Here is a 25,087-nt window from a genome sequence, read left to right as displayed (position 1 = left end):
CCATCCATGTTCCTGCAAAGGATGTGATCTCATTCTTTTTTAAGCTTTTGTAGTATTCCATGGTGTGTATGTACCACATTTTCTTTATCCAGTCTACTATTGATGAGCTTTTAGGCTTATTCCATGTCTTTGCTATTGTGAACAGTGTTGCAGTGAACATACATATGCATGTGTTTTTATAATAGAACCATGTCTATTCCTTTGGGCATATACCCAGTAATGGGATTGCTGGGTCAAATGGTGGTTCTGTTTTTAGCCCTTTGAAGAATCAGCCACTGCTTTCCACAGTGGTTGAACTAATTTACACTCCCACCAACAGTGTATAAGCATTCCTTTTTCTCTGCAACTTCGTAAGCGCCTGCTATTTTTTTATTTTTCTTACCCCCCCCCACCCTTTTTTTTTCTTTCCAACTTTTATTTGAAGTTCAGGGGTACATGTGCAGGATGTGCAGGTTTGTTACATAGGTAAATATGTGCCATGGTTATTGGCTGCACAGATCATCCCAACACACAGATACTAAGTCCAGTGTTCATTAGCTATTCTTCCTGATTCTCTCCCTTCACCCATGCCCCCCAATAACAGGCCCCAGTGTGTGTTGTTTCCCCCTCCCCACGTGTCCATGTGTTCTCATCATTTAGCTCCCACTTGTGAGAACATGCAGTATTTGGTTTTCTGTTCCTGCGTTAGTTTGCTAAGGATAATGGCCTCCACCTCCATCCATGTCCTTGCAAAAGGACATTATCTTCTTCATTTTTATGGCTACACAGTATTCCATGGTGTGTATGTACCACGTTTTCTTTATCCAGTCTATCATTGATGGGCATTTAGGTTGATTCCATGTCTTTGCTATTGTGAATAGTGCTGGAATGAGCATATGCATGCATGTGTCTTTATAATAGAACGATTAATATTCCTTTGGATATGTACACAGTAATGGGATTGATGGGTCAAATGGTATTTCTTCCTGTAAGTCTTCGAGGAATTGCCACACTGTCTTCCACAATGGTTGAACTAATTTCCATTTTCTTTTTATTTTATTTTATTATTATTATACTTTAAGTTTTACATGTGCACAATGTGCAGGTTAGTTACATATGTATACATGTGCTATGCTGGTGTGCTGCACCCATTAACTCGTCATTTAGCATTAGGTATATCTCCTAATGCTATCCCTCCCCACTCCCCCAACCCCACAACAGTCCCCAGAGTGTGATGTTCCCCTTCCTGTGTCCATGTGTTCTCATTGTTCAATTCCCACCTATGAGTGAGAACATGCGGTGTTTCATTTTTTGTCCTTGTGATAGTTTACTGAGAATGATGATTTCCAATTTCATCCATGTCCCTACAAAGGACATGAACTCACCCTTTTTTATGGCTGCATAGTATTCCATGGTGTATATGTGCCACATTTTCTTAATCCAGTCTATCATCGTTGGACGTTTGGGTTGGTTCCAAGTCTTTGCTATTGTGAATAGTCCCGCAATAAACATACGTGTGCATGTGTCTTTATAGCAGCATGATTTATAATCCTTTGGGTATATACCCAGTAATGGGATGGCTGAGTCAAATGGTATTTCTAGTTCTAGATCCCTGAGGAATCGCCACACTGACTTCCACAATGGTTGAACTAGTTTACAGTCCCACCAACAGTGTTAAAGTGTTCCTATTTCTCTACATCCTCTCCAGGACCTGTTGTTTCCTGACTTTTTAATGATTGCCATTCTAACTGGTGTGAGATGGTATCTCATTGTGGTTTTGATTTGCATTTTTCTGATGGCTAGTGATGGTAAGCATTTTTTCATGTGTTTTGGCTGCATAAATGTCTTCTTTTGAGAAGTGTCTGTTCATGTCCTTCGCCCACTTTTTGATGCAGTTGTTTGTTTTCTTCTTGTAAATTTGTTTGAGTTCATTGTAGATTCTGGATATTAGCCCTTTGTCAGAGGAGTAGGTTGTGAAAATTTTCTCCCATTTTGTAGGTTGCCTGTTCACTCTGATGGTAGTTTCTTTTGCTGTGCAGAAGCTCTTTAGTTTAATTAGATCCCATTTGTCAATTTTTGCTTTTGTTGCCATTGCTTTTGGTGTTTTAGACATGAAGTCCTTACCCATGCCTATGTCCTGAATGGTAATGCCTAGGTTTTCTTCTAGGGTTTTCATGGTTTTAGGTCTAACGTTTAAGTCTTTAATCCATCTTGAATTAATTTTTGTATAAGGTGTAAGGAAGGGATCCAGTTTCAGCTTTCTACATATGGCTAGCCAGTTTTCCCAGCACCATTTCTTAAGTAGGGAATCCTTTCCCCATTACTTGTTTTTCTCAGGTCTGTCAAAGATCAGATAGTTGTAGATACGCAGCGTTATTTCTGAGGGCTCTGTTCTGTTCCATTGATCTATATCTCTGTTTTGGTACCAGTACCATGCTGTTTTGATTACTGTAGCCTTGTACTATAGTTTGAAGTCAGGTAGCGTGATGCCTCCTGCTTTGTTCTTTTGGCTTCGGATTGCCTTGGCAATGCGAGCTCTTTTTTGATTCCATATGAACTTCAAAGTAGTTTTTTCCAGTTCTGTGAAGAAAGTCATTGGTAGCTTGATGGGGATGGCATTGAATCTATAAATTACCTTGGGCAGTATGGCCATTTTCACGGTATTGATTCTTCCTACCCATGAGCATGGAATGTTCTTCCATTTGTTTGTATCCTCGTTTATTTCATGGAGCAGTGGTTTGTAGTTCTCCTTGAAGAGGTCCTTCACGTCCCTTGTAAGTTGGATTCCTAGGTATTTTATTCTCTTTGAAGCAATTGTGAATGGGAGTTCACTCATAATTTGGCTCTCTGTTTGTCTGTTATTGGTGTATAAGAATGCTTGTGATTTTTGTACGTTGATTTTGTATCCTGAGACTTTGCTGAAGTTGCTTATCAGCTTAAGGAGATTTTGGGCTGAGACAATGGGGTTTTCTAAATATACAATCATGTCATCTGCAAACAGGGACAATTTGACATCCTCTTTTCCTAATTGAATACCCTTTATTTCCTTCTCCTGCCTAATTGCCCTGGCCAGAACTTCCAATACTACGTTGAATAGGAGTGATGAGAGAGGGCATCCCTGTCTTGTGCCAGTTTTCAAAGGGAATGCTTCCAGTTTTTGTCCATTCAGTATGATATTGGCTGTGGGTTTGTCATAGATAGCTCTTATTATTTTGAAATACGTCCCATAAATACCTAATTTGTTGAGAGTTTTTAGCATGAAGCGTTGTTGAATTTTGTCAAAGGCCTTTTCTGCATCTATTGAGATAATCATGTGGTTTTTGTCTTTGGTTCTGTTTATATGCTGGATTACATTTATTGATTTGCGTATATTGAACCAGCCTTGCATCCCAGGGATGAAGCCCACTTGATCATCGTGGATAAGCTTTTTGATCTGCTGCTGGATTCGGTTTGCCAGTATTTTATTGAGGATTTTTGCATCAATGTTCATCAAGGATATTGGTCTAAAATTCTCTTTTTTGGTTGTGTCTCTGCGCGGCTTTGGTATCAGGATGATGCTGGCCTCATAAAATGAGTTAGGGAGGATTCCCTCTTTTTCTATTGATTGGAATAGTTTCAGAAGGAATGGTACCCGTTCCTCCTTCTACCTCTGGTAGAATTTGGCTGTGAATCCATCTGGTCTTGGACTCTTTTTGGTTGGTAAGCTATTGATTATTGCCACAATTTCAGATCCTGTTATTGGTCTATTGAGAGATTCAGCTTCTTCCTGGTTTAGTCTTGGGAGGGTGTATGTGTCGAGGAATTTATCCATTTCTTCTAGATTTTCTAGTTTATTTGCATAGAGGTGTTTGTAGTATTCTCCGATGGTAGTTCATATTTCTGTGGGATCGGTGGTGATATCCCCTTTATCATTTTTTATTGCGTCTATTTGATTCTTCTCTCTTTTCTTCTTTATTAGTCTTGCTAGCGGTCTATCAATTTTGTTGATCCTTTCAAAAAATCAGCTCCTGGATTCATTAATTTTTTGAAGAGTTTTTTATGTCTCTATTTCCTTCAGTTCTGCTCAGATTTTAGTTATTTCTTGCCTTCTGCTAGCTTTTGAATGTGTTTGCTCTTGCTTTTCTAGTTCTTTTAATTGTGACATTAGGGTGTCAATTTTAGATTTTTCCTGCTTTCTCTTGTGGGCATTTAGTGCTATAAATTTCCCTCTCCATACTGCTTTGAATGTGTCCCAGAGATTCCGGTATGTTGTCTCTTTGTTCTCATTGGTTTCAAAGAACATCTTTATTTCTGCCTTCGTTTCGTTATGTACCCAGTAGTCATTCAGGAGCAGGTTGTTCAGTTTCCATGTAGTTGAGTGGTTTTGAGTGAGTTTCTTAATCCTGAGTTCTAGTTTGATTGCACTGTGTTCTGAGAGACAGTTTGTTATAATTTCTATTCTTTTACATTTGCTGAGGAGAGCTTTACTTCCAACTGTGTGGTCAATTTTGGAATAGGTGTGGGGTGGTGCTGAAAAAAATGTGTATTCTTTTGATTTGGGGTGGAGAGTTCTGTAGATGTCTATTAGGTCTGCTTGGTGCAGAGCTGAGTTCAATTCCTGGGTATCCTTGTTAACTTTCTGTCTTGATCTGTCTAATGTTGACAGTGGGGTGTTAAAGTCTCCCATTATTATTGTGTGGGAGTCTAAATCTCTTTGTAGGTCACCCAGGACTTGCTTTATGAATCTGGGTGCTCCTGTATTGGGTGCATATATATTTAGGATAGTAGCTCTTCTTGTTGAATTGATCCCTTTACCATTATGTAATGGCCTTCTTTGTCTCTTTTGATCTTTGTTGGTTTAATGTCTGTTTTATCAGAGACTAGGATTGCAACCCCTGCCTTTTTTTGTTTTCCATTTTCTTGGTAGATCTTCCTCCATCCTTTTATTTTGAGCCTATGTGTGTCTCTGCACGTGAGATGGGTTTCCTGAATACACCACACTGATAGGTCTTGACTCTTTATCCAATTTGCCAGTCTGTGTCTTTTAATTGGAGCATTTAGCCCATTTACATTTAAAGTTAATATTGTTATGTGTGAATTTGATCCTGTCATCATGATGTTAGCTGGTTATTTTGCTCGTTAGTTGATGCAGTTTCTTCCTGGTCTCGATGGTCTTTACAATTTGGCATGATTTTACAGTGGCTGGTACCAGTTGTTCTTTTCCATGTTTAGTGCTTCCTTCAGGAGCTCTTTTAGGGCAGGCCTGGTGGTGACAAAATCTGTCAGCATTTGCTTGTCTGTAAAGGATTTTATTTCTCCTTCACTTATGAAGCTTAGTTTGGCTGGATATGAAATTCTGGGTTGAAAATTCTTTTCTTTAAGAATGTTGAATATTGGCCCCCACTCTCTTCTGGCTTGTAGAGTTTCTGCCGAGAGATCCGCTGTTAGTCTGATGGGCTTCCCTTTGTGGGTAACCCAACCTTTCTCTCTGGCTGCCCTTAACATTTTTTCCTTCATTTCAAGCTTGGTGAATCTGACAATTATGTGTCTTGGAGTTGCTCTTCTCGAGGAGTATTTTTGTGGTGTTCTCTGTATTTCCTGAATCTGAATGTTAGCCTGCCTTGCTAGATTGGGGAAATTCTCCTGGATAATATCCTGCAGAGTGTTTTCCAACTTGGTTCCATTCTCCCTGTCACTTTCAGGTACACCAATCAGACGTAGATTTGGTCTTTTCACATAGTCCCATATTTCTTGGAGGCTTTTGTTCGTTTCTTTTTATTCTTTTTTCTCTAAACGTCCCTTCTCGCTTCATTTCATTCATTTCATCTTCCATCACTGATACCCTTTCTTCCAGTTGATCACATCAGCTCCTGAGGCTTCTGCATTCTTCACGTAGTTCTTGAGCCTTGGCTTTCAGCTCCATCAGCTCCTTTAAGCACTTCTCTGTATTGGTTATTCTAGTTATACATTCGTCTAAATTTTTTTCAAAGTTTTTAACTTCTTTGCCTTTGGTTTGAATTTCCTCCTGTAGCTCGGAGTAGTTTGATCGTCTGAAGCCTTCTTCTCTCAACTCGTCAAAGTCATTCTCCATCCAGCTTTGTTCCATTGATGGTGAGGAACTGCATTCCTTTGGAGGAGGAGAGGCACTCTGCTTTTTAGAGTTTCCAGTTTTTCTGCTCTGTTTTTTCCCCATCTTTGTGGTTTTATCTACTTTTGGTCTTTGATGATGGTGATGTACAGATGGGTTTTTGGTGTGGATGTCCTTTCTGTTTGTTAGTTTTCCTTCTAACAGACAGAACCCTCAGCTGCAGGTCTGTTGGAGTTTGCTAGACGTCCACACCAGACCCTGTTTGCCTGGGTATCAGCAGTGGTGGCTGCAGAACAGCGGATTTTCGTGAACCGCGAATGCTGCTGTCTGATCGTTCCTCTGGAAGTTTTGTCTCAGAGGAGTACCCGGCCGTGTGAGGTGTCAGTCTGCCCCTACTGGGGGATGCCTCCCAGTTAGGCTGCTCGGGGGTCAGGGATCAGGCACCCGCTTGAGGAGGCAGTCTGCCCGTTCTCAGATCTCCAGCTGCGTGCTGGGAGAACCACTGGTCTCTTCAGAGCTGTCAGACTGGGACATTTAAGTCTGCAGAGCTTACTCCTGTCTTTTTGTTTGTCTGTGCCCTGCCCCCAGAGGTGGAGGCTACAGAGGCAGGCAGGCCTCCTTGAGCTGTGGTGGGCTCCACCCAGTTGGAGCTTCCCGGCTGCTTTGTTTACCTAAGCAAGCCTGGGCAATGGCGGGCGCCCCTCACCCAGCCTCGCTGCTGCCTTGCAGTTTGGTCTCAGACTGCGACTAATTTCCATTTTCACCAACAATGTAAAAGCATTTCTTTTTCTCCACAACCTTGCCAGCATCAGCTGTTTTTTTACTTTTTAATTATAGCCATTCTGACTGATGAGACATGGTATCTCATTGTGGTTTTGATTTGCATTTGTCTAACCATCAGTGATGTTGAGCTTTTTTTTTTTTTTTGATATGTTTATTGGCTGCATGTATGTCTTCTTTTGAGAGGTTTCTGTTCATGTCCTTTGCATACTTTTTAATGGCATTGTTTTTTTCTTGAAAATTTGTTTAAGTTTCTTATAGATGCTAGATATTAGACGTTTGTCAGATGCATAGATTGCAAAACTTTTCTCCCATTTTGTAGGTTGTCTGTTTACTCTGTTGATAGTTTCTGTTGCAGTGCAGGAGCTCTTTAGTTTAATTAGATCCCATTTGTCAATTTTTGCTTCTGTCGCGATTGCTTTTGGCATATTCATCATGAAATCTTTGCCTGTGCCTGTATCCTGAATCAGGTTGCCTAGGTTTTCTTCTAGGATTTTTATAGTTTTGGGTTTTACATTTAAGTCTTCAATCCATCTTGTGTTGATTTTTGTACATGGTGTAAGGAACAGGTCCAGTTTCAGTTTTCTGCATATGGCTAGCCAGTTCTCCTGGCGCTATTTATTAAATAGGGAATTCTTTACCCATTGCTTGTTTTTGTCAAGTTTGTTGAAGATCAGATGGTTGTAGGAGTGTGGCCTTATTTCTAGGTTCTCTATTCTGTTCCATTGGTCTACGTGTCTGTTCTTGTACCAGTATGATGCTATTTTGGTTACTGTTACCCTGTAGTATAGTGTGAGTTGGGTAGTGTGATGCATCCAGCTTTGTTCTTTTTGCTTAGGATTGCCTTGGCTATTCATGCTCTTTTTTGGTTCCATATGAGTAGTTTTAAATGGCTTTAAATAATGTTAAAATAGAAATAGTTTTAAAATAGTTTTTTCTACTTCTGAGAAGAATATCATTAGTAGTTTGATAGGAATAGCATTGAATCTATAAATTGCTTTGGGCAGTACGGCCATTTTCTTGATACTGACTCTTCCTATCCATGAGCATGGAATGTTTTTCCATTTGTTTGTGTCATTTCTCATTTCTTTGAGCAGTTTTTTTGGTAGTTTTCATTGTAGAGATCTTTCACCTCACTGGTTAGCTGTATTCCTAGGTATTTGATTCTTTTTGTGGATATTGTGAATGGGATTGCATCTTGGCTTGGCTGTTTTTTGTGTATAGGAATGCTAGTGATTTTTGTATGTTGGTTTTGTATCCTGAGGCTTTGCTGAAGTTGTTTATTAGGTTAAGGAGCTTTTGGGCTGAGACTGTGAGGTTTTCTAGATATAGAATCATGTTGTCTGCAAACAGGGATAAATTGACTTCTTCTCTTCCTATTTGGATGCCCTTTATTTCTTTCTCTTGCCTGATTCCTCTGGCCAGGACTTCCAATACTATGTTGAATGGGAGTAATGAGAAATGGCATTCTTGTCTTGTTTCTGGTTTCAAGATCAATGCATCCAGCTTTCACCCATTCATTATGATGTTGGCTGTGGGTTTGTCATAGATGGCTCTTATTATTTTGAGGTATGTTTCTTTAATACCTAGTTTATTAAGAGTTTTTAACATGAAGGGATGTTGAATTTTATCAAAAGCCTTTTTTGCATCTATTGAGATAATCATGTGGTTTTGTGTTTAGTTCTGTTTATGTCATGAATGACATTTATTGATTTGCATTTGGTAAATCAACCTGGCATCTAGGGGATGAGGCCTGCTTGATTGTGGTGGATAAGCTTTTTGATATACTCCTGGTTTCGGTTTACCAATATTTTGTTGTGGATTTTTGCATTGATGTTCATCAAGGATATTGGCCTGAAGTTTTCTTTTTTTTGTTGTGTCTGTGCCAGATTTTGGTGTCAAGATGATGCTGGCCTCATACAATGAGTTAGGGAAGAGTCCCTCCTCCTCAATTGTTTTTGAGTATGTTTAGTAGGAATGGTACTAACTCTTCTTGTACATCTGGAAAAATTCAGCTGGGAATCCTTCTGGTCCTGGGCTTGGTTTGTCTGGTAGGCTATTTATTACTGGTTTATTTCAGAGCTTGTTATTGGTCTGTTTAGGGATTCAGTTTCTTCCTGGTTTAGTCTTGGTAGGTTGTATGTGTCCAGGAATTTATCCATTTCTTCTAGATTTTCTAGTTTTTTTTGCATGGAAGTATTCATAATATTCTCTGAGGGTTCTTTGTATTTCTGTGGAGTCAGTGATAATAACCCCTTTGTTGTTTCTAATTGTATTTATTTGGGTCTTAGCTCTTTTCTTCTTTATTAGTCTAGCTAGTGGTCTATTAATTTTTTTCAAAAAACCAACTCTTGGATTCATTGATCTTTTGAATGGTTTTTTTGTGTGCCTCAATCTTCTTCTTTTCAGCACCGATTTTGGTTATTTTTTGTCTTTTGCTAGCTTTGGGGTTGCTTTGCTTTTGCTTCTCTAGTTCTTTTAGTTGTAATGTTAGGTTGTTAAGTTGAGATCTTTCTAACTAACTTTTTAATGTGGGTGTTTAGCGCTATAAATTTCCTTCTTAACACTGCCTTAGCTGTGTCCCAGAGATTCTGGAATGTTGTATCTCGTTAGTTTCAAAGAACTTCTTGATTTCTGCCTTAATGTTATTATTTATCCAAAAGTCATTCATGAACAGATTATTCAGTTTCCATATAATTGTATGGCTTTTTGAGTGGTTTTCTTGGTCTTGATTCCTAATTTTATTCAGTGGTCCAAGAGAGTGGTGGTTATGATTTCAGTTATTTTGCTTTTGCTGAGGAGTGTTCTATATCCAATTACGTGGTCAATTTTGGAGTATGTGCCATGTGGTGATGAGAAGAATGTATGTTCTGTTGTTTTGGGTGGAGAGTTCTATAGATGTCTATCAGGTCCATTTGAGCCAGTGCTGAATTCATGTCCTGAATATCTTTGTTAATTTTCTGCCTTTATAATCTGTCTAGTACTGTCAGTGAGTTGTTGAAGTCTTCCATTACTGATATGTGGGAGTCCAAGTCTCTTTGAAGGTCTCTAAGAACTTGCTTTGTGAATCTGGGTGCCCCTGTGTTGGGTGCATATGTATTTAGGATAGCTAGGTCTTCTTGTTGAAATAAACCTGTTACCATTATGTAATGTACTTCCTTGTCTTTTTTGATCTTTGTTGTTTTAAAATCCGTTTTGTCTGAAATTAGGATTGCAACTCCTGCTTTTTTCTGTTTTCCATTTGCTTGGTAGATTTTTCTCCATCCCTTTATCTTGAACCTGTAGCTGTCATGAGTCTCTTGAAGACAACATACGATTTGGTCTTTGTTCTTTATCCAGCTTGGCACTCTGTGCCTTTTAATTGGGGCATTTTGCCTGTTTACATTCAAGGTTAGTATTTACATTCAAGATTAGTATCAAAGTTAGGATTTGATCCTGTCATCATGATGTTAGCTGGCCATTATGCAGACTTGTTTGTGTGGTTGCTTTACAGTGTCAGTGGTCTTTGTACTTAAGTGTGTTTTTGTAGTGGCTGTTAATGGTCTTTCCTTTCCATATTTAGTACTTCTTCAGGACTGCTTATAAGGCAGGGCTGGTGGTAATGAATTCCCTCAGTATTTGCTTGTTTGAAAAGGATCTTATTTCTCCTTCACTAATGAGGCCTAGTTTGGCTGGATATGAAATTCTGGGTTGGAATTTCTTTTCTCTAAGAATGTTGAATATTGGCTCCCAGTCTCTTCTGGCTTGTAGGGTTTCTGCTGAGAGGTCCACTCTTAGTTTAATGGGCTTCCCTTTGTAGGTGACCTGATTTTTCTCTCTAGCTGCCTTTAACATTTTTTATTTAATTTCAACCTTGGAGAATCTGATTATTATGTATCTTGGAATGATCTTCTCATGAAGTATCTTACTGGGGGTCTCTGCATTTCCTGAATGTGAATGTTGGCCTCTCTAGCTAGTTTGGCAAAGTTCTCATGGATGATATCCTGAAATATGTTTTCCAAGTTGTTTCCATTCTCCCCATCTCTTTCAGGGATGCCAATTAGTCGTAGATTTGGTCTCTTTACATAATCTCGTATTTCTCAGAGGTTTTAGATGCTCCTTTTCATTCTTTTTTCTCTATTCTTGCCTGACTGGCTTATTTCAGAAAGCCAGTCTTCAAGCTCTGAGATTCTTTCTTCATTTTGGTCTGTTATGCTATTAATACTTGTGATTACATTATGAAATTCTTGTAGTATTTTGTCTGTCAGTTCCTGTATCATTTTGTTGTGATTCTTAGTTTATTTGGATTGGATTTCAGTGTATTTCTGCACCTCAGTGATCTTTGTTCCTATCTATATTCTGAATTCTATTTCTGTCATTTCAGCCGTCTCAGCCTGGTTCAGAATCCTTGCTGGAAAGATAGTTCAGTCGTTTGGAGGAAAGAAGGCACTCTGGCTTTTTGAGTTGTCAGAGTTCTTGCACTGGATCTTTCTCATTTTTGTGGGCTGATGTTCCTTCAGTCTTTGAAGTTGCTGTCCTTGGGATTTCTTTTTCTTTTATCCTATTTGATGACTTGAGGATTTGATTTTGGTGTAATGTGGGTTCAGTCAACTAGCTTCATTTCTGGAAGATTATAGGGGGCTAAGGCTCCGCTCCCAGTCCCGACTCCTGGACTGCATGCTCTAACTCTGGGGAACTTGTATCACAACCTGACTTTGTTTTCTGGCTCCTTGAGATTAGGAACCCATTGTGCTGGGGTGGGGGCTGAGATGCCCCCAGACTTCTGATCATTACACTTGGATGGGTGGTGTCAGCAAAAGCATTTTGTAGGGTGGTGGCAGCAGGATCCATCCTTGTTCACATGTGCTAACAGCAACAGTAGCAGCAGTGCAGGGGGCTGGAGGGGTGAAGGGTTGCATGCTCACTGGCTGCAGTGCTAGCAGGTACTGCGGTGCCTGCCTCTGCACAGGCATTCCCAGCAGCAGTGGAGGAAGCACAGCTCAGGGGCATGAGGGCCCACACTGGTGTGTATGTGGTCATGCTGGTGGTGGTATTAGCATGGGGTTAGGAAGCTGGCAAGCACAGGTCTGTGTGTGCCCTCTGTGCATGTTCATGCAGCCAGGGGTTGGCTGCTCAGGGTTGGGGAGGGTCCAGTGTTCTCCATCTCTATTTTCACTCTGGCAGCAGTGTTGGCACTGGGATGGGGTGCTGGTGGGGGTGGGGCTGATGGGCTCTGTGCCCACCAAGGCACTGACTGCAATGGTGGTACAGTGGGGGTGAGGAGGTGGTGTGCGCTCTTACCAGTAACAGTGTTAGGACAGGTAACAGGCAAACACTGGTTGGGTAGGGAAGGCAAAATCCACTCATGCAGACACACACCAGCAGAGTGATGTAGGTGGTTGCTGTGGGCCTGGGGGAAGCTGCAGTGAGGGGAGGGAGTGGGCAGGCTGTTGCATGGCCACAGGGGGCTGCCCCACTGGAGCTCTCCACTGGTCAGGCATGGTCTGCCAGTGCAGGAGCTATGATATAGGCCCCCAGGGTTGCCGAGGCTGCACTGCAAGCAGACCTAGCCAGGCTGGGACCCTGGAAGAGGCCAGCTGACTTAGGGGTACTCAGGTCAGACCAGTCCCATCTGATGGGCAAGACTGCCCCTACAGTGTTCATGTCAAACAGTTTCCCTACAGCCAAAGTCTTCTACGGAAGCAAGTCAATCCTAGGGGTATGGGCATCCCTGCTGGTGCTCTACCACAGATGCTCCCACACCAAACTCTGTTGGCTGGCACGCTGCCCCTACTACTTTTCTAAGCAGCTCTCCCTGCCAACTAAGTGTCCATGGTGGTTGAAGGGTCTCCTCCTCCTGGGATTCTAAAGGCCCGTGGCGAGAGTGGGTTGCTCCTTGCCATTTCACTTCACCTGCTCCCCAGGAGTCACTGGGGGCCGGAAATGAGTCCAGTGTGCTCTAACCCCACACAAGTTCCCAGCTTCCTCCCCCTTCAGCCCAGCTTCTGTGTCTTCTGTCTACTCGCAGTGTCTTCCCTCTGAAGATCTGCTAGGAGCGTGCCAGTCATCCTGGTTCCTTGGTGGCAGCTGTTCCACCCGGCTGCATGTAGTCAGCTGTCTTGCCCAAATCTCCCCCAACACTGTGAAGCCTAGGCGGGAAGATCGCTTGAGCCCAGGAGTTCATGACCAGCTGGGCGACAAAGTGAGACCACCCCCCGCTCCAGCTCTACAAAATAAAAGTATAAAAACCAGCCAGGCATGGTGGCTTGTGCTTGTAGTCACAGTACTTGGGAGGCTGAGGCAGGAAGATTGCTTGAGCCTGGGAGGTTGAGGCTGGAGTGAGCCATGATTATGTCACTGCACTCCAACCTGGGTGACAGAAGGACACCCTGTCTCAGAAAGGGAAAAAAAAAAAGACTTTATGGAAGACAGAGTTTTCTGTTGATAATTTGTCAGACTGTCAGAGAAGAAAAACTAGATTTAGTCAGCATAGCCACAGAAGACAACCAGGACCCATGAGTAGTTGTTAGAAGTGAGTCTTGGACCCAGCTTAAAAAGTTGTTGCCAGTTAGAGCCTAGGCGGGAAGATCGCTTGAGCCCAGGAGTTCATGACCAGCTGGGCAACAAACTGAGACCACCACCCCCCGCTCTACAAAATAAAAGTATAAAAACCAGCCAGGCGTGGTGGCTTGTGCCTGTAGTCCCAGTACTTGGGAGGCTGAGGCAGGAGGATTGCTCCAGAAATTGACTGATATTCCTTATAATGTAATGCATTTTGAACTTCCAGAGGCTCCATGACCATCTGCTGAGAAAAGAGGTATAGAGACAATTTTTCCAATTGGGAGTTTGTATTGTGTGATCCCAGACAGGGCCTTCAAAACTCTGCGATTTTGTGCTTGCGTTTTCCATCTTGGTGAATATTTGAGTCTTGATATTCTCCAAATCATAGTGTAAGGCACACCTAAGAATAAGAGGCCTACGAGATTGTGCCATTGCACTCCAGCCTAGGCAACAAGAGCAAAACTCTGTCTCAAAAAAAAAAAAAATAATAATAAGCCTATATAAGGTAGTTAATTATCAATCTCAGCTTCCTAAAGAACGATATTCTTTGCTTAGGATGATTATAACAGCAGTTAAAGGACAAGTTGCAGTTTTAGATTCCCGACATTATGCCTGAAGTGTTCTTCAGTTAGGTTGACATTGTTTTCAAAGTGTGAGGATATTTGTCATAATGGACTGTCCAAGTGTTGATGTTTGATGCAAATTTTAGGTCACCTTTGTCTCTTTTTCCTCATTGGAATATACTTTTGTTTCTGGTTAAGGTGAAGTTAATAATTGAAGAGCACTTTTTGATATAAAATTTGGGAGGTCTTCATCTCAATCAACTAAAGACATCGTGCCTCTTTGTTTTATTAGGTCCTTTAAAAGACAAAATGAATTAATTTTGAGTGCATCTCTCCCTCTCCTGTGGGATCTTAATTATTAATATCCAGCCATTTATTACTTTAAAGAGGTGTTGCAATGGAATATGTTGGAGGTCAGAAAGACTGGATGGGGCTTGTTTTGTAGCATATATTCACTCATTCTGCATTATAAATAATGAATTCTAAAAGTTTCAAAACATTACACCTCCAATATAATGTTCCTTTAAAGGGAATCCTAAATGAGGAGACATAAACATGTAGCAGATGAATATTTGGTGAAGTCTCCTCATACTACAGCAAGACAAAATCACCTGTAGTCAAAATCCCATATTCTCATTCCGTTCATTATATTGTATCTACACTATCACCCGTTAGATCTAGCAGAAGTTTTTTTTTTTTAAATTTCAGAAACAGATTACTTTTTCTTTACTTGAGCACTGGAAGGCTATATGTCTTTCTACCTTAGAATCCCACTCAGGGTAGTGAAAAGCACAGGGAAGGAAGACCAATTTAGGGAGCATCAGATTCACAATACCATCTCTTTTCTTCTCTGGAGCAACAAGTTAAGACTGTCATATGGAACTGTCTGCATGCTCTGGGCTCACACTGAAGTTTGTGTGATGTGAATCCACTGGATTCTATAACTTTTAAGGTTCTTTATCTCACTTTGTTTACTGGTATATATATGCATACACATCTATATGCATGTGTTTACTTATATTTTCAAATATCGACATTCAAGATTTTATCTTATTAATAAAGTATATATTGATCAGTTAATTGAATGATAAAGTATTATGCATTTGCCTGTTTTGTCTTTCCCTAAGGGTCATAGAGCTGTAAATGACCCTGGAAATCACTTACTTCAATCTCTTTATTTTACAGAAGACAGAAGTGTGAACCAGACAAGCTAAGTAATTTGTCCCAGGTCACAATGCTAGCTTTTGCTTGAACTGAATCTAGATTTTGTGCCTCCTGGTTCCTGGCCCAGTGCCCTTTTTACTGTACTAAACTGTCTTATCACTCATGAAATGATAGGTCTTTCTTCTATTTGGATATCTATACGTATTGCTTAACATTAAAAACAAACAAAACTTTTAAAACAAACAAATAAAAAACTAAATTCATTTAGGCCAAATGAAGTACAGGACTTTTGGGTAAACTGCTACCACTGTTTATAAGATCTTCCAAAAGTTTCATTTAGAGTTTAGTAGTTGGTAACTTGATGGGATATAAGGAAGTGGCAAATTTTCCTTATTGAGGTTGGTAGCAGAGTTTCGTTTGTCCTAGGAACAGAATATTCCCAGTCTGTTCACATGTGTTCAGAATGATCATTTAAAAATAAGCAAATTTAGGTTTCCAAGATGGCCAAATAGGAACAGCTCTGGTCTGCAGCTCCCAGTGTGATCGACGCAGAAGATGAGTGATTTCTGCATTTCCAGCTGAGGCACCTGGTTCATCTCATTGGGACTGGTTGGACAGTGGGTGCAGCCCATGGAGGGCAAGCCATAGCAGAGCGGGGCATCGCCTCACCTGGGAAGCGCAAGGGGTCGGGGGAATTCCCTTTCCTAGCCGAGGGAAGCCGTGACAGACTGTACCTGGAAAAATGAGACACTGCTGCCCAAATACTGCACTTTTCCCAAGGTCTTAGCAACCGGCAGATAAGTAGATTCTCTCCTGTGTCTGGCTCGGCGGGTCCCACGCCCACACAGCCTTGCTCACTGCTAGTGCAGCAGTCTGAGATCGAACTTCAAGGCGGCAGCCTGGCTGGGGGAGGGGCGTCCGCCATTGCTGAGGCTTGAGTAGGTAAACAGAGCAGCTAGGAAGCTTGAACTGGGTGGAGCCCACTGCAGCTAAGCAAGGCCTACTGCCTCTATGGACTCCACCTCTGTGGGCAGGGCATAGCTGAACAAAAGGCAGCAGACAACTTCTGCAGACTTAAATGTCCCTGTTGAGAGCTCTGAAGAGAGCAGTGGTTCTCCCAGCATGGCGTTTGAGCTCTGAGAATGGACAGACTGCCTCCTCAAGTTGGTTCCTAACCCCTGTGTAGCCTAACTGGGAGACACCTCCCAGTAGGGGCCGACAGACACCTCATATAGGTGGGTGACCCTCTGGGACGAAGCTTCCAGAGGAAGGATCAGGCCGCAATATTTGCTGTTCTGCAATATTTGCTGTTCTGCAGCCTCTGCTGGTGATACTCAGGCAAACAGGGTCTGGAGTGGACCTCCAGCAAACTCCAACAGACCTGCAGCTGAGGGACCTGACTGTTAAAAGGAAAACTAACAAACAGAAAGGAATAGCATCAACATAAACAAAAAGGACATCTACACCAAAACCCCATCTGTAGGTCACCAACATCAAAGACCAAAGGTAGATAAAACCACAAAGATGAGGAGAAACCAGAGCAGAAAAGCTGAAAATTCTAAAAACCAGAGTGCCTCTTCTCCTCCAAAGATCGCAGCTCCTCGCCAGCAATGGAACAAAGCTGGACAGAGAATGACTTTGACGAGCTGACAGAAGTAGGCTTCAGAAGGTCGGTAATAACAAACTTCTCCGAGCTAAAGGAGCATGTTTGAACCCATCGCAAGGAAGCTAAAAACCTCGAAAAAAGGTTAGACGAATGGCTAACTAGAATAAACAGTGTAGAGAAGACCTTAAATGACATGATGGAGCTGAAAACCATGGCACGAGAAGTTCGTGACTCATGCACAAGCTTCAATAGTCAATTCAATCAAGTGGAAGAAAGGGTATCAGTGATAGAAGATCACATTAATGAAATAAAGTGAGAAGACAAGGTTAGAGAAAAAAGAGTAAAAAGAAATGAACAAATCCTCCAAGAAATATGGGACTATGTGAAAAGACCAAATCTATGTTTGATTGGTGTACCTGAAAGTGATGGGGAGAATGGAACCAAGTTGGAAAACTGTCTTCAGGATATTATCCAGAACTTCCCCAACCTAGCAAGGCAGGCCAACATTCAAATTCAGGAAATACAGAGAACATCACAAAGATACTCCTTGAGAAGAGCAACCCCAAGACACATAATTGTCAGATTCACCAAGCTTGAAATGAAGGAAAAAATGTTAAGAGCAGCAAGAAAGAAAGATCAGGTTAACCACAAAGGGAAGCCCATCAGACTAACAGTGGATCTCTCAGCAGAAACTCTACAAGCCAGAAGAGAGTGGGGGCCAATATTCAACATTCTTAAAGAAAAGAATTTTCAACCCAGAATTTCATATCCAGCCAAACTAAGCTTCATAAGCGGAGGAGAACTAAAATCCTTTACAGACAAGCAAATGCTGAGAGGTTTTGTCAGCACCAGGCCTGCCTTAAAAGAGCTCCTGAAGGAAGTACTAAACATGAAAAGAAATAACCAGTACCAGCCATTGCAAAAACATGCCACATTGTAAAGACCATCGATGCTATGAAGAAACTGCATCAATTAATGGACAGAATAACCAGCTAACGTCATAATGACAGGATCAGTAATGACAGGACCAAATTCACACATAACATTATTAACGTTAAAGGTAAATGGGCTAAATGCCCCAATTAAAAGACACAGACTGGCAAATTGGATAAAGAGTGAAGACCCATCAGTGTGCTGTATTCAGGAGACCCATCTCACATGAAGAGACACACATAGGCTCAAAATAAAGGGATGGAGGGGGATCTACCAAGCAAATGGAAAACAAAAAAAAGCAGGGGTTGCAATCCTAGTCTCCGATAAAACAGACTTTAAACCAGCAAAGATCAAAAGAGACAAAGCCATTGCATAATGGTAAAGAGATCAGTTCAAGAAGAGCTAACTATCCTAAATTATATGCACCCAATACAGGAGCACCCAAATTCATAAAGCAAGTCCTTAGAGACCTACAGATACTTAGACTCCCACACATTAATAATGGGAGACTTTAACACCCCACTGTCAATGTTAGATCAATGAGACAGAAGGTTAACAAGGATATCCAGGACTTGAACTCAGCTCTGCACCAAGCGGACCTAGTAGACATGTACAGAACTCTCCATCCCGAATCAACAGAGTATACATTCTTCTCAGCACCACATCAAACTTATTCCAAAATTGACCACATAGTTGGAAATAAAGCACTCCTCAGCAAATGTAAAAGAACAGAAATCACAACAAACTGTCTCTCAGACTACAGTGCAATCAAATTAGAACTCAGGATTAAGAAACTCACTCAAAACTGCACAAGTACATGGAAACTGAACAACCTGCTCCTGAATGACTACTGGGTAAATAACGAAATGAAGGCAGAAATAAAGATGTTCTTTGAAACCAGTGAGAACAAAGATACAACGTACCAGAATCTCTGGGTCACATTTAAAGCAGTGTGTAAAGGGAAATTTATAGCACTAAATGCCCACAAGAGAAAGCAGGAAAGATCTAAAATTGACACCCTAACATCACAATTAAAAGAACTAGAAAAGCAAAAGCTTTTCAAAAGCTAGCAGAAGGCAAGAAATAACTAAGATCAGAGCAGAACTGAAGGAAATAGAGACACAAAAAACCCTTCAAAAACACAATGAATCCAGGAGCTGGTTTTTTGAAAAGATCAACAAAATTGATAGACCACTAGCAAGACTAACAAAGAAGAAAAGAGAGAAGAATCAAATAGACACAATAAAAAATGATAAAGGGGATATCACCACCGATCCCACAGAAAAACAAACTACCATCAAAGAATACTATAAACACCTCTGCACAAATAAAATAGAAAATCTAGAAGAAATGGATAAATTCCTGGACACATACACCACCCCCCACCCCCCGCAAGACTAAATGAGGAATAAGTTGATTTTCTGAACAGACCAATAACAGGCTCTGAAATTGAGGCAATAATTAATAGCCTACCAACCGTAAAAAGTGCAGGACCAGATGGATTCACAGCTGAATTTTACCAGAGATACAAAGAGGAGGTGGTACCATTCCTTCTGGAACTATTACAATCAATGGAAAAAGAGGGAATCCTCCCTAACTCATTTTATGAGGCCAGCATCATCCTAATACCAAAGGCTGGCAGAGACACAACAAAAAAAGAATTTTAGACCAATATTTCTGATGAACGTTGGTGCAAAAATCCTCAGTAAAATACTGGCAAACTGAATCCAGCAGCACATCAAAAAGCTTATCCTCCACGATCAAGTCAGCTTCATCCTTGGGATGCAAGGATAGTTTAACATACGTAAATCAATAAATGTAATCCCTCACATAAACAGAACCAATGAAAAACACCACGTGATTATCTCAATAGATGCAGAAAAGGTCTTCAACAAAATTCAGCAGCCCTTCATGAGAAAAACTCTCAATAAACTCGGTATTGATGGAACATGTCTCAAATTAATAAGAGCTATTTATGACAAATCCACAGCCAATATCATACTGAATGGGCAAAAACTGGAAGCATTCCCTTTGAAAACCAGCACAAGACAAGGATGCCCTCTCTCACCACCCCTATTCAATATAGTATTGGAAGTTCTGGGCCAGGGCAATCAGGCAAGAGAAAGAAATAAAGGGTATTCAGTTAGGAAAAGAGGAAGTCAGATTGTCCCTATTTGCAGATGACATGATTGTATATTTAGAAAACCCCATTGTCTCATCCCAAAATCTCCTTAAGCTGATAAGCAACTTCAGCAAACTCTCGGGATACAAAATCAATGTGAAAAAATCACAAGCATTCCTATACACCAATAACAGACAAACAGCCAAATCATGAGTGAACTCCCATTCACACTTGCTACAAAGAGAATAAAATGGGAATCCAACTTACAAGGGATGTGAATGACCTCTTCAAGGAGAACTACAAACCACTGCTCAACAAAATAAAAGGACACAAACAAATAGAAGAACATTCCATGCTCATGGATAGGAAGAATCAATATCGTGAAAATGGCCATACTGCCCAAGGTAATTTATAGATTAATGCCATCCCCATCAAGTTACCAATGACTTTCTTCACAGAATTGGAAAAAACTACTTTAAAGTTCATATGGAACCAAAAAAGAGCCCACATTGCCAACACAATCCTAAGCAAAAAGAACAAAGCTGGAGGCATCATGCTACCTGACTTCAAACTATAGTACAAGGTTACAGTAACCAAAACAGCATGGTACTGGTACCAAAACAGATATATAGACCAATGGAACAGAACAGAGGCCTCAGAAATAACACATCTACAACCATCTGATCTTTGACAAACCTGACAAAAACAAGAAATGGGGAAAAGATTCCCTATTTGATAAATGGTGCTGGGAAAACTGGCTAGCCATCTGTAGAAAGCTGAAACTGGATTCCTTCCTTACACCTTATACAAAAATTAATTCAAGATGGATTAAAGACTTAAATGTTAGACCTAAAACCATAAAAACCCTAGAAGAAAACCTAGGCAATACCATTCAGGACATAGGCATGGGAAAGTACTTCATGACTAAAACACCAAAAGCAATGGCAACAAAAGCCAAAATAGACAATGTATCTAATTAAACTAAAGAGCTTCTGCACAGCAAAAGAAACTACCATCAGAGTGAACAGGCAACCTACAAAATGGGAGAAAATTTTTGCTATCCACCTATCTGACGAAGGGCTGCTATCCAGAATCTACAAAGAACTCAAACAAATTTACAAGACAAAAATAACCCCATCAAAAGGGCAGTGGATATGAACAGACACTCCTCAAAAGAAGACATTTATGCAACAATCAGACACATGAAAAAATGCTCATCATCACTGATTATCAGAGAAATGCAAATCAAAACCACAATGAGATACCATCTCACACCAGTTAGAATGGCGATCATTAAAAAGTCAGGAAACAACAGATGCTGGAGAGGATGTGGAGAAATAGGAACACTTTTGCACTGTTGGTGAGAGTTTAAATTAGTTTAACCATTGTGGTAGACAGTGTGGCGATTCCTCAAGGGCCTAGAACTAGAAATACCATTTGACCCAGCCATCCCATTACTGGGTATATACCCAAAGGATCAGATATTATGCTCCTATAGAGACACGTGCTCACGTATGTTAATTGCGGCACTATTCACAATAGCAAAGACTTGGAACCAATCCAAATGTTCATCAATGGTAGACTGGATTAAGAAAATGTGGCACATATACACCATGGAATACTATGCAGCCATAAAAAAGGATGAGTTCATGTCTTTCAGGGACATGGATGAAGGTGGAAACCATCATTCTCAGCAAACTATGACAAGGACAGAAAACCAAACACTGCATGTTCTCACTCATAGGTGGGAATCGAACAATGAGAACATGTAGACACAGGGCGGGGAACATCACACACTGGGGCCTGTTGGGGGGTGTGGGACTGCGGGAGGGATAGCATTAGGAGAAATACCTAATGTAAATGATGAGTTGATGGGTGCAGCAAACCACCATGGCACATGTATACCTATGTATCAAACCTGCATATTGTGCACATGTACCCTATAACTTAAAGTATAATAATAATAATAATAAAGCAAGTTTAGTCATGCTACGCCTCTGCCTAAACTCCTTTAGCAACTCCCTTTTGCCTTCAGGGTAAAATCTAAGCTCCTTAACATGGTATATTGGTCTGTTCTCCCATTGCTAGAAAGAAATACTTGAGGCTGCATAATCTATAAAGAAAAGAGGTTTATTTGGCTCATGGTTCTGCAGGCTATACAGGAAGCATGATGCTGGCATCTGGTTGGCTTGTGGGGATGCCTCAGGAAACTTACAGTCTTGGTAGAAGGCAAAGGGGGAGTGAGATATCTCACATGGCAGGAGCAGGAGTAAGAGAAGGGGGAGGGAGGTGCCACACACTTAAATCTCATGAGAACTCACCCACTATCATGAGGACAGTACCAAAGGGACTGGTGCTAAACCATTCATAAGAAGCCACCTCTGTGATCTAGTCACCTCCCACCAAGTCCCACCTCCAACATTGTGAATTAGAATTTGACATGAGATTTGGGTGGGGACACAGATCCAAACCATATCCCATGGCTTATACAGTCTTGATATCTGGGGCCTGTTCATATCATTTCCCCACCATGCCTTTGGTTTCTCACATTTCCTATAGGTAAGAAGTCTGGCACAGTGTGGCTGGATTCTCTTCTCAGGGTTTCACCAGGCTAAAATCAGAGTATTGCCTTGGTATGTGCTCAGGGTCCTCTTTCAAGCTCATTGGTTGTTGGCAGGACTCAGATCCCTGTTTCCTTGACATGTGGCCCCCTTCATCTTTAAGTCGATAGTGACATGTGAAACACTTCTCATATCTCAAATTTCTCTGAGTTCCTCTTCCCTCACATTTCTGTGACTTTCTTGTCGGCACTGTAGCTCATGCAACTGCTTCAGCCCCACCTGCAATCCAAGATAATCTCCCTATTTTAAGGTCAGCTGACTAGTAACCATAATTACACCTGCCAAGTTCCTTTGACCATATAAGGTATTTATGGACATCACACTAGGGGGCAGAGGTCACAAGGGTAAAAATTTGGCTTACCACAGTGCAGTACCCTCTGACTGAAATACTCTTTCTTGCCCTCACCTCCTGCTCCTGCAACTGCTAACTTCTACTTTATCTGTTAGGTCTCTGATTTATTTTTGCCCCTCTTTTCTCCCTCATTGTTAAGTTTGGGTTAGGACCTTCTCAGTGCTCACGTATTACTCTGTATTTCCCCATTGTAGCACTTGTCGCTCTGTGTGCTGATCTGTATCCTTTCTGGGGACTGCCAAGTCTTTTAGAAGCTATGTTTATCTGGGCACATTTGTGTTTTCTCTGCTTAACTGAGTGTCTGCCATACATACAGTTGATATCCAATAAAAAAACCGTTGAATCAATGAATTCTTTGTATCCATGAAAGATGGAAGCATGATAACTAATATAAAATTCCAAGACTGTTACCCAGAGGAAGAACTGAGAAGCCAGTTTTCACTCAATATATACAGATTATTATTATTTTTTAAATGAACTGGCCTGCTTTTGTAAGGTGGTGTACTCATTACTGGATTTTTTTAGGTGTAAGCCCAGGGATTGGGTGTCAGGGATATTATTTGGAGGGCAAAGTACATGAGCTCTGTTTTGTGACTCATTCTTCATAAGGGTTGCTACAAGAGCAATGGAGATGAGCTCACTTGCATTACCACCTGTGGCTCCCAGGAGGGACTCACATGCTGTCATTACCAGCAGTGCCCCTGTCTTTCGCTATGGAATTACCCTAGGAAAGTTGGTAATGGCCCAGAACCATTGTGTAATTAGCCAGCATGGCATGTGTGTGTGGGTACACAGGTACACACACGCGCGCGCACACACACACACCTATTATAGAGGTTACTCTATTAATGACAGCTATGTAGGGGAGAAAGTTTTTAATGGACCAAATGTCTTTGTTCATATAGACCACACTTTTTGAGGTAATTGACTTCCTAGTACCTCGTGCCAGTTACTGAGTCATAACTGAGTGGCAAGATTGGTGTAGAATTACAAGTCTTTAACTGTGTAGAAACAACATTAGAAGTAAAAATACTATTAAGATAAATCAGTAAGAGAAGGATTATAATGAAGTATTTAAGAATAGTCTTTTTGGTTTCAAACCCCCAGCTCTACTACTTACAAACTGTGTGGCCTTGGACAAGGTCCTTAAGTTTCTGTACCTCAGTTTCTCAAACTATAAAATGGAGATGATAATAATGGAACCTAACTTACAGAGTGATTGTGAGGACTAAATAGGCAAGATAGGAAAGCATATAGTGCCTAGGATATGATAAGCGTTGTATAAGAGTTAGCTGCTGTTATTATTATCATTATTCATTCCACAGGCACATTAAGACCTCCAACCATGTGCAGAGTGTATGGCATATCCTAGGAATACAATAAATATTTTGGGGTAAATAAATAATGTGCTCATTTGTAATTTTGATTTATATTTGCTCTTTCAGATAAATACTGGAAATTGTCCCAATAACTTTATAAGCATAATATGAAGAAGTAAATAAGAAGAAGTTATTGTAGTCTTCTCTTGTATAGAGCTTGCTAGGGCAATCTGGAAAAATGTCTCCTGCTAGGACTTACCTTCTCCGTTCTTTATTAAAGCAAATGGATATTTTTAAAAGCCATTTGGTTTTTCCTTTTTTTAGAAAGCAAATTATAATCATGTGAAATTAGTACTTTGCTTATAGGTGTGTATTATTTTCATCATGATAAAGTGAAATGTTCTTGCCACAAAACTGTTCTCTTCTGAATTGAGGTGAGATATTAACACTTTGTTTGTCTTTGTGAATAGGTTCATCCTAAGTTCCACTATAAACAGGCTCATGACTCGGGCACAGACACTTCTTGCGTGACTTTTTCCTATGATGGTAATGTCCTTGCCTCTCGTGGAGGTAGGTTAAAAGCTTTCTTTTTGATGTATTTCTCTATATAAAATAATCATCTTTAACAAATATGACAATAATATCCTAGTGTTTAGTAAAGCTTGTTTTGATTTTTGTTAATGCACCTTTGCCAGTCTGATTTCTTCATTAAAATACATTTCTAACTTTGCAACATTGTTTGTATTAAAAATTACCAAGTAAAATGTTTAAATATTTACTTTTTTTTGGCCTAAGTTTTTCATTTAGATTCAAATTCCATAAGAGTTTGAAGCCTCCACAAATGATCCTTGCTTCTGCCTTGGGAAGTTTATAGATGATCACCTATATTCTTTCTATACCATTTTATAATTCTGTGTCTGGTACTTCAAAGTCTTCTATTTGTTGCTTGACCATTGCTTTTTTTTCTCTGCCAGTTCAAATACTAACCCAATTTAGTTTTTTTTAAAAAAGTCTATATCTAGATGAGATTTTTAAAAACAG

At 40.6% G+C, this 25,087-nt stretch overlaps 1 protein-coding gene across 2 annotated transcripts in view; it reads left to right on the top strand.

Annotated features, from left to right (window-relative positions):
- WDR70 (WD repeat domain 70) overlaps positions 1-25,087 on the top strand; it is a 365,950-nt gene that overhangs the window by 286,372 nt on the left and 54,491 nt on the right. For both annotated transcript variants that reach the window (XM_054684042.2, NM_001280169.1), the window contains 1 exon segment: positions 24,517-24,616. In XM_054684042.2, the coding sequence (XP_054540017.1) occupies positions 24,517-24,616 (100 nt within the window).

The sequence above is a fragment of the Pan troglodytes genome, chromosome 4 (assembly GCF_028858775.2).
Source record: "Pan troglodytes isolate AG18354 chromosome 4, NHGRI_mPanTro3-v2.0_pri, whole genome shotgun sequence".
NCBI classification, from domain to species: domain Eukaryota; kingdom Metazoa; phylum Chordata; class Mammalia; order Primates; family Hominidae; genus Pan; species Pan troglodytes.
This window is presented reverse-complemented; position numbering and strand designations above follow the sequence as displayed.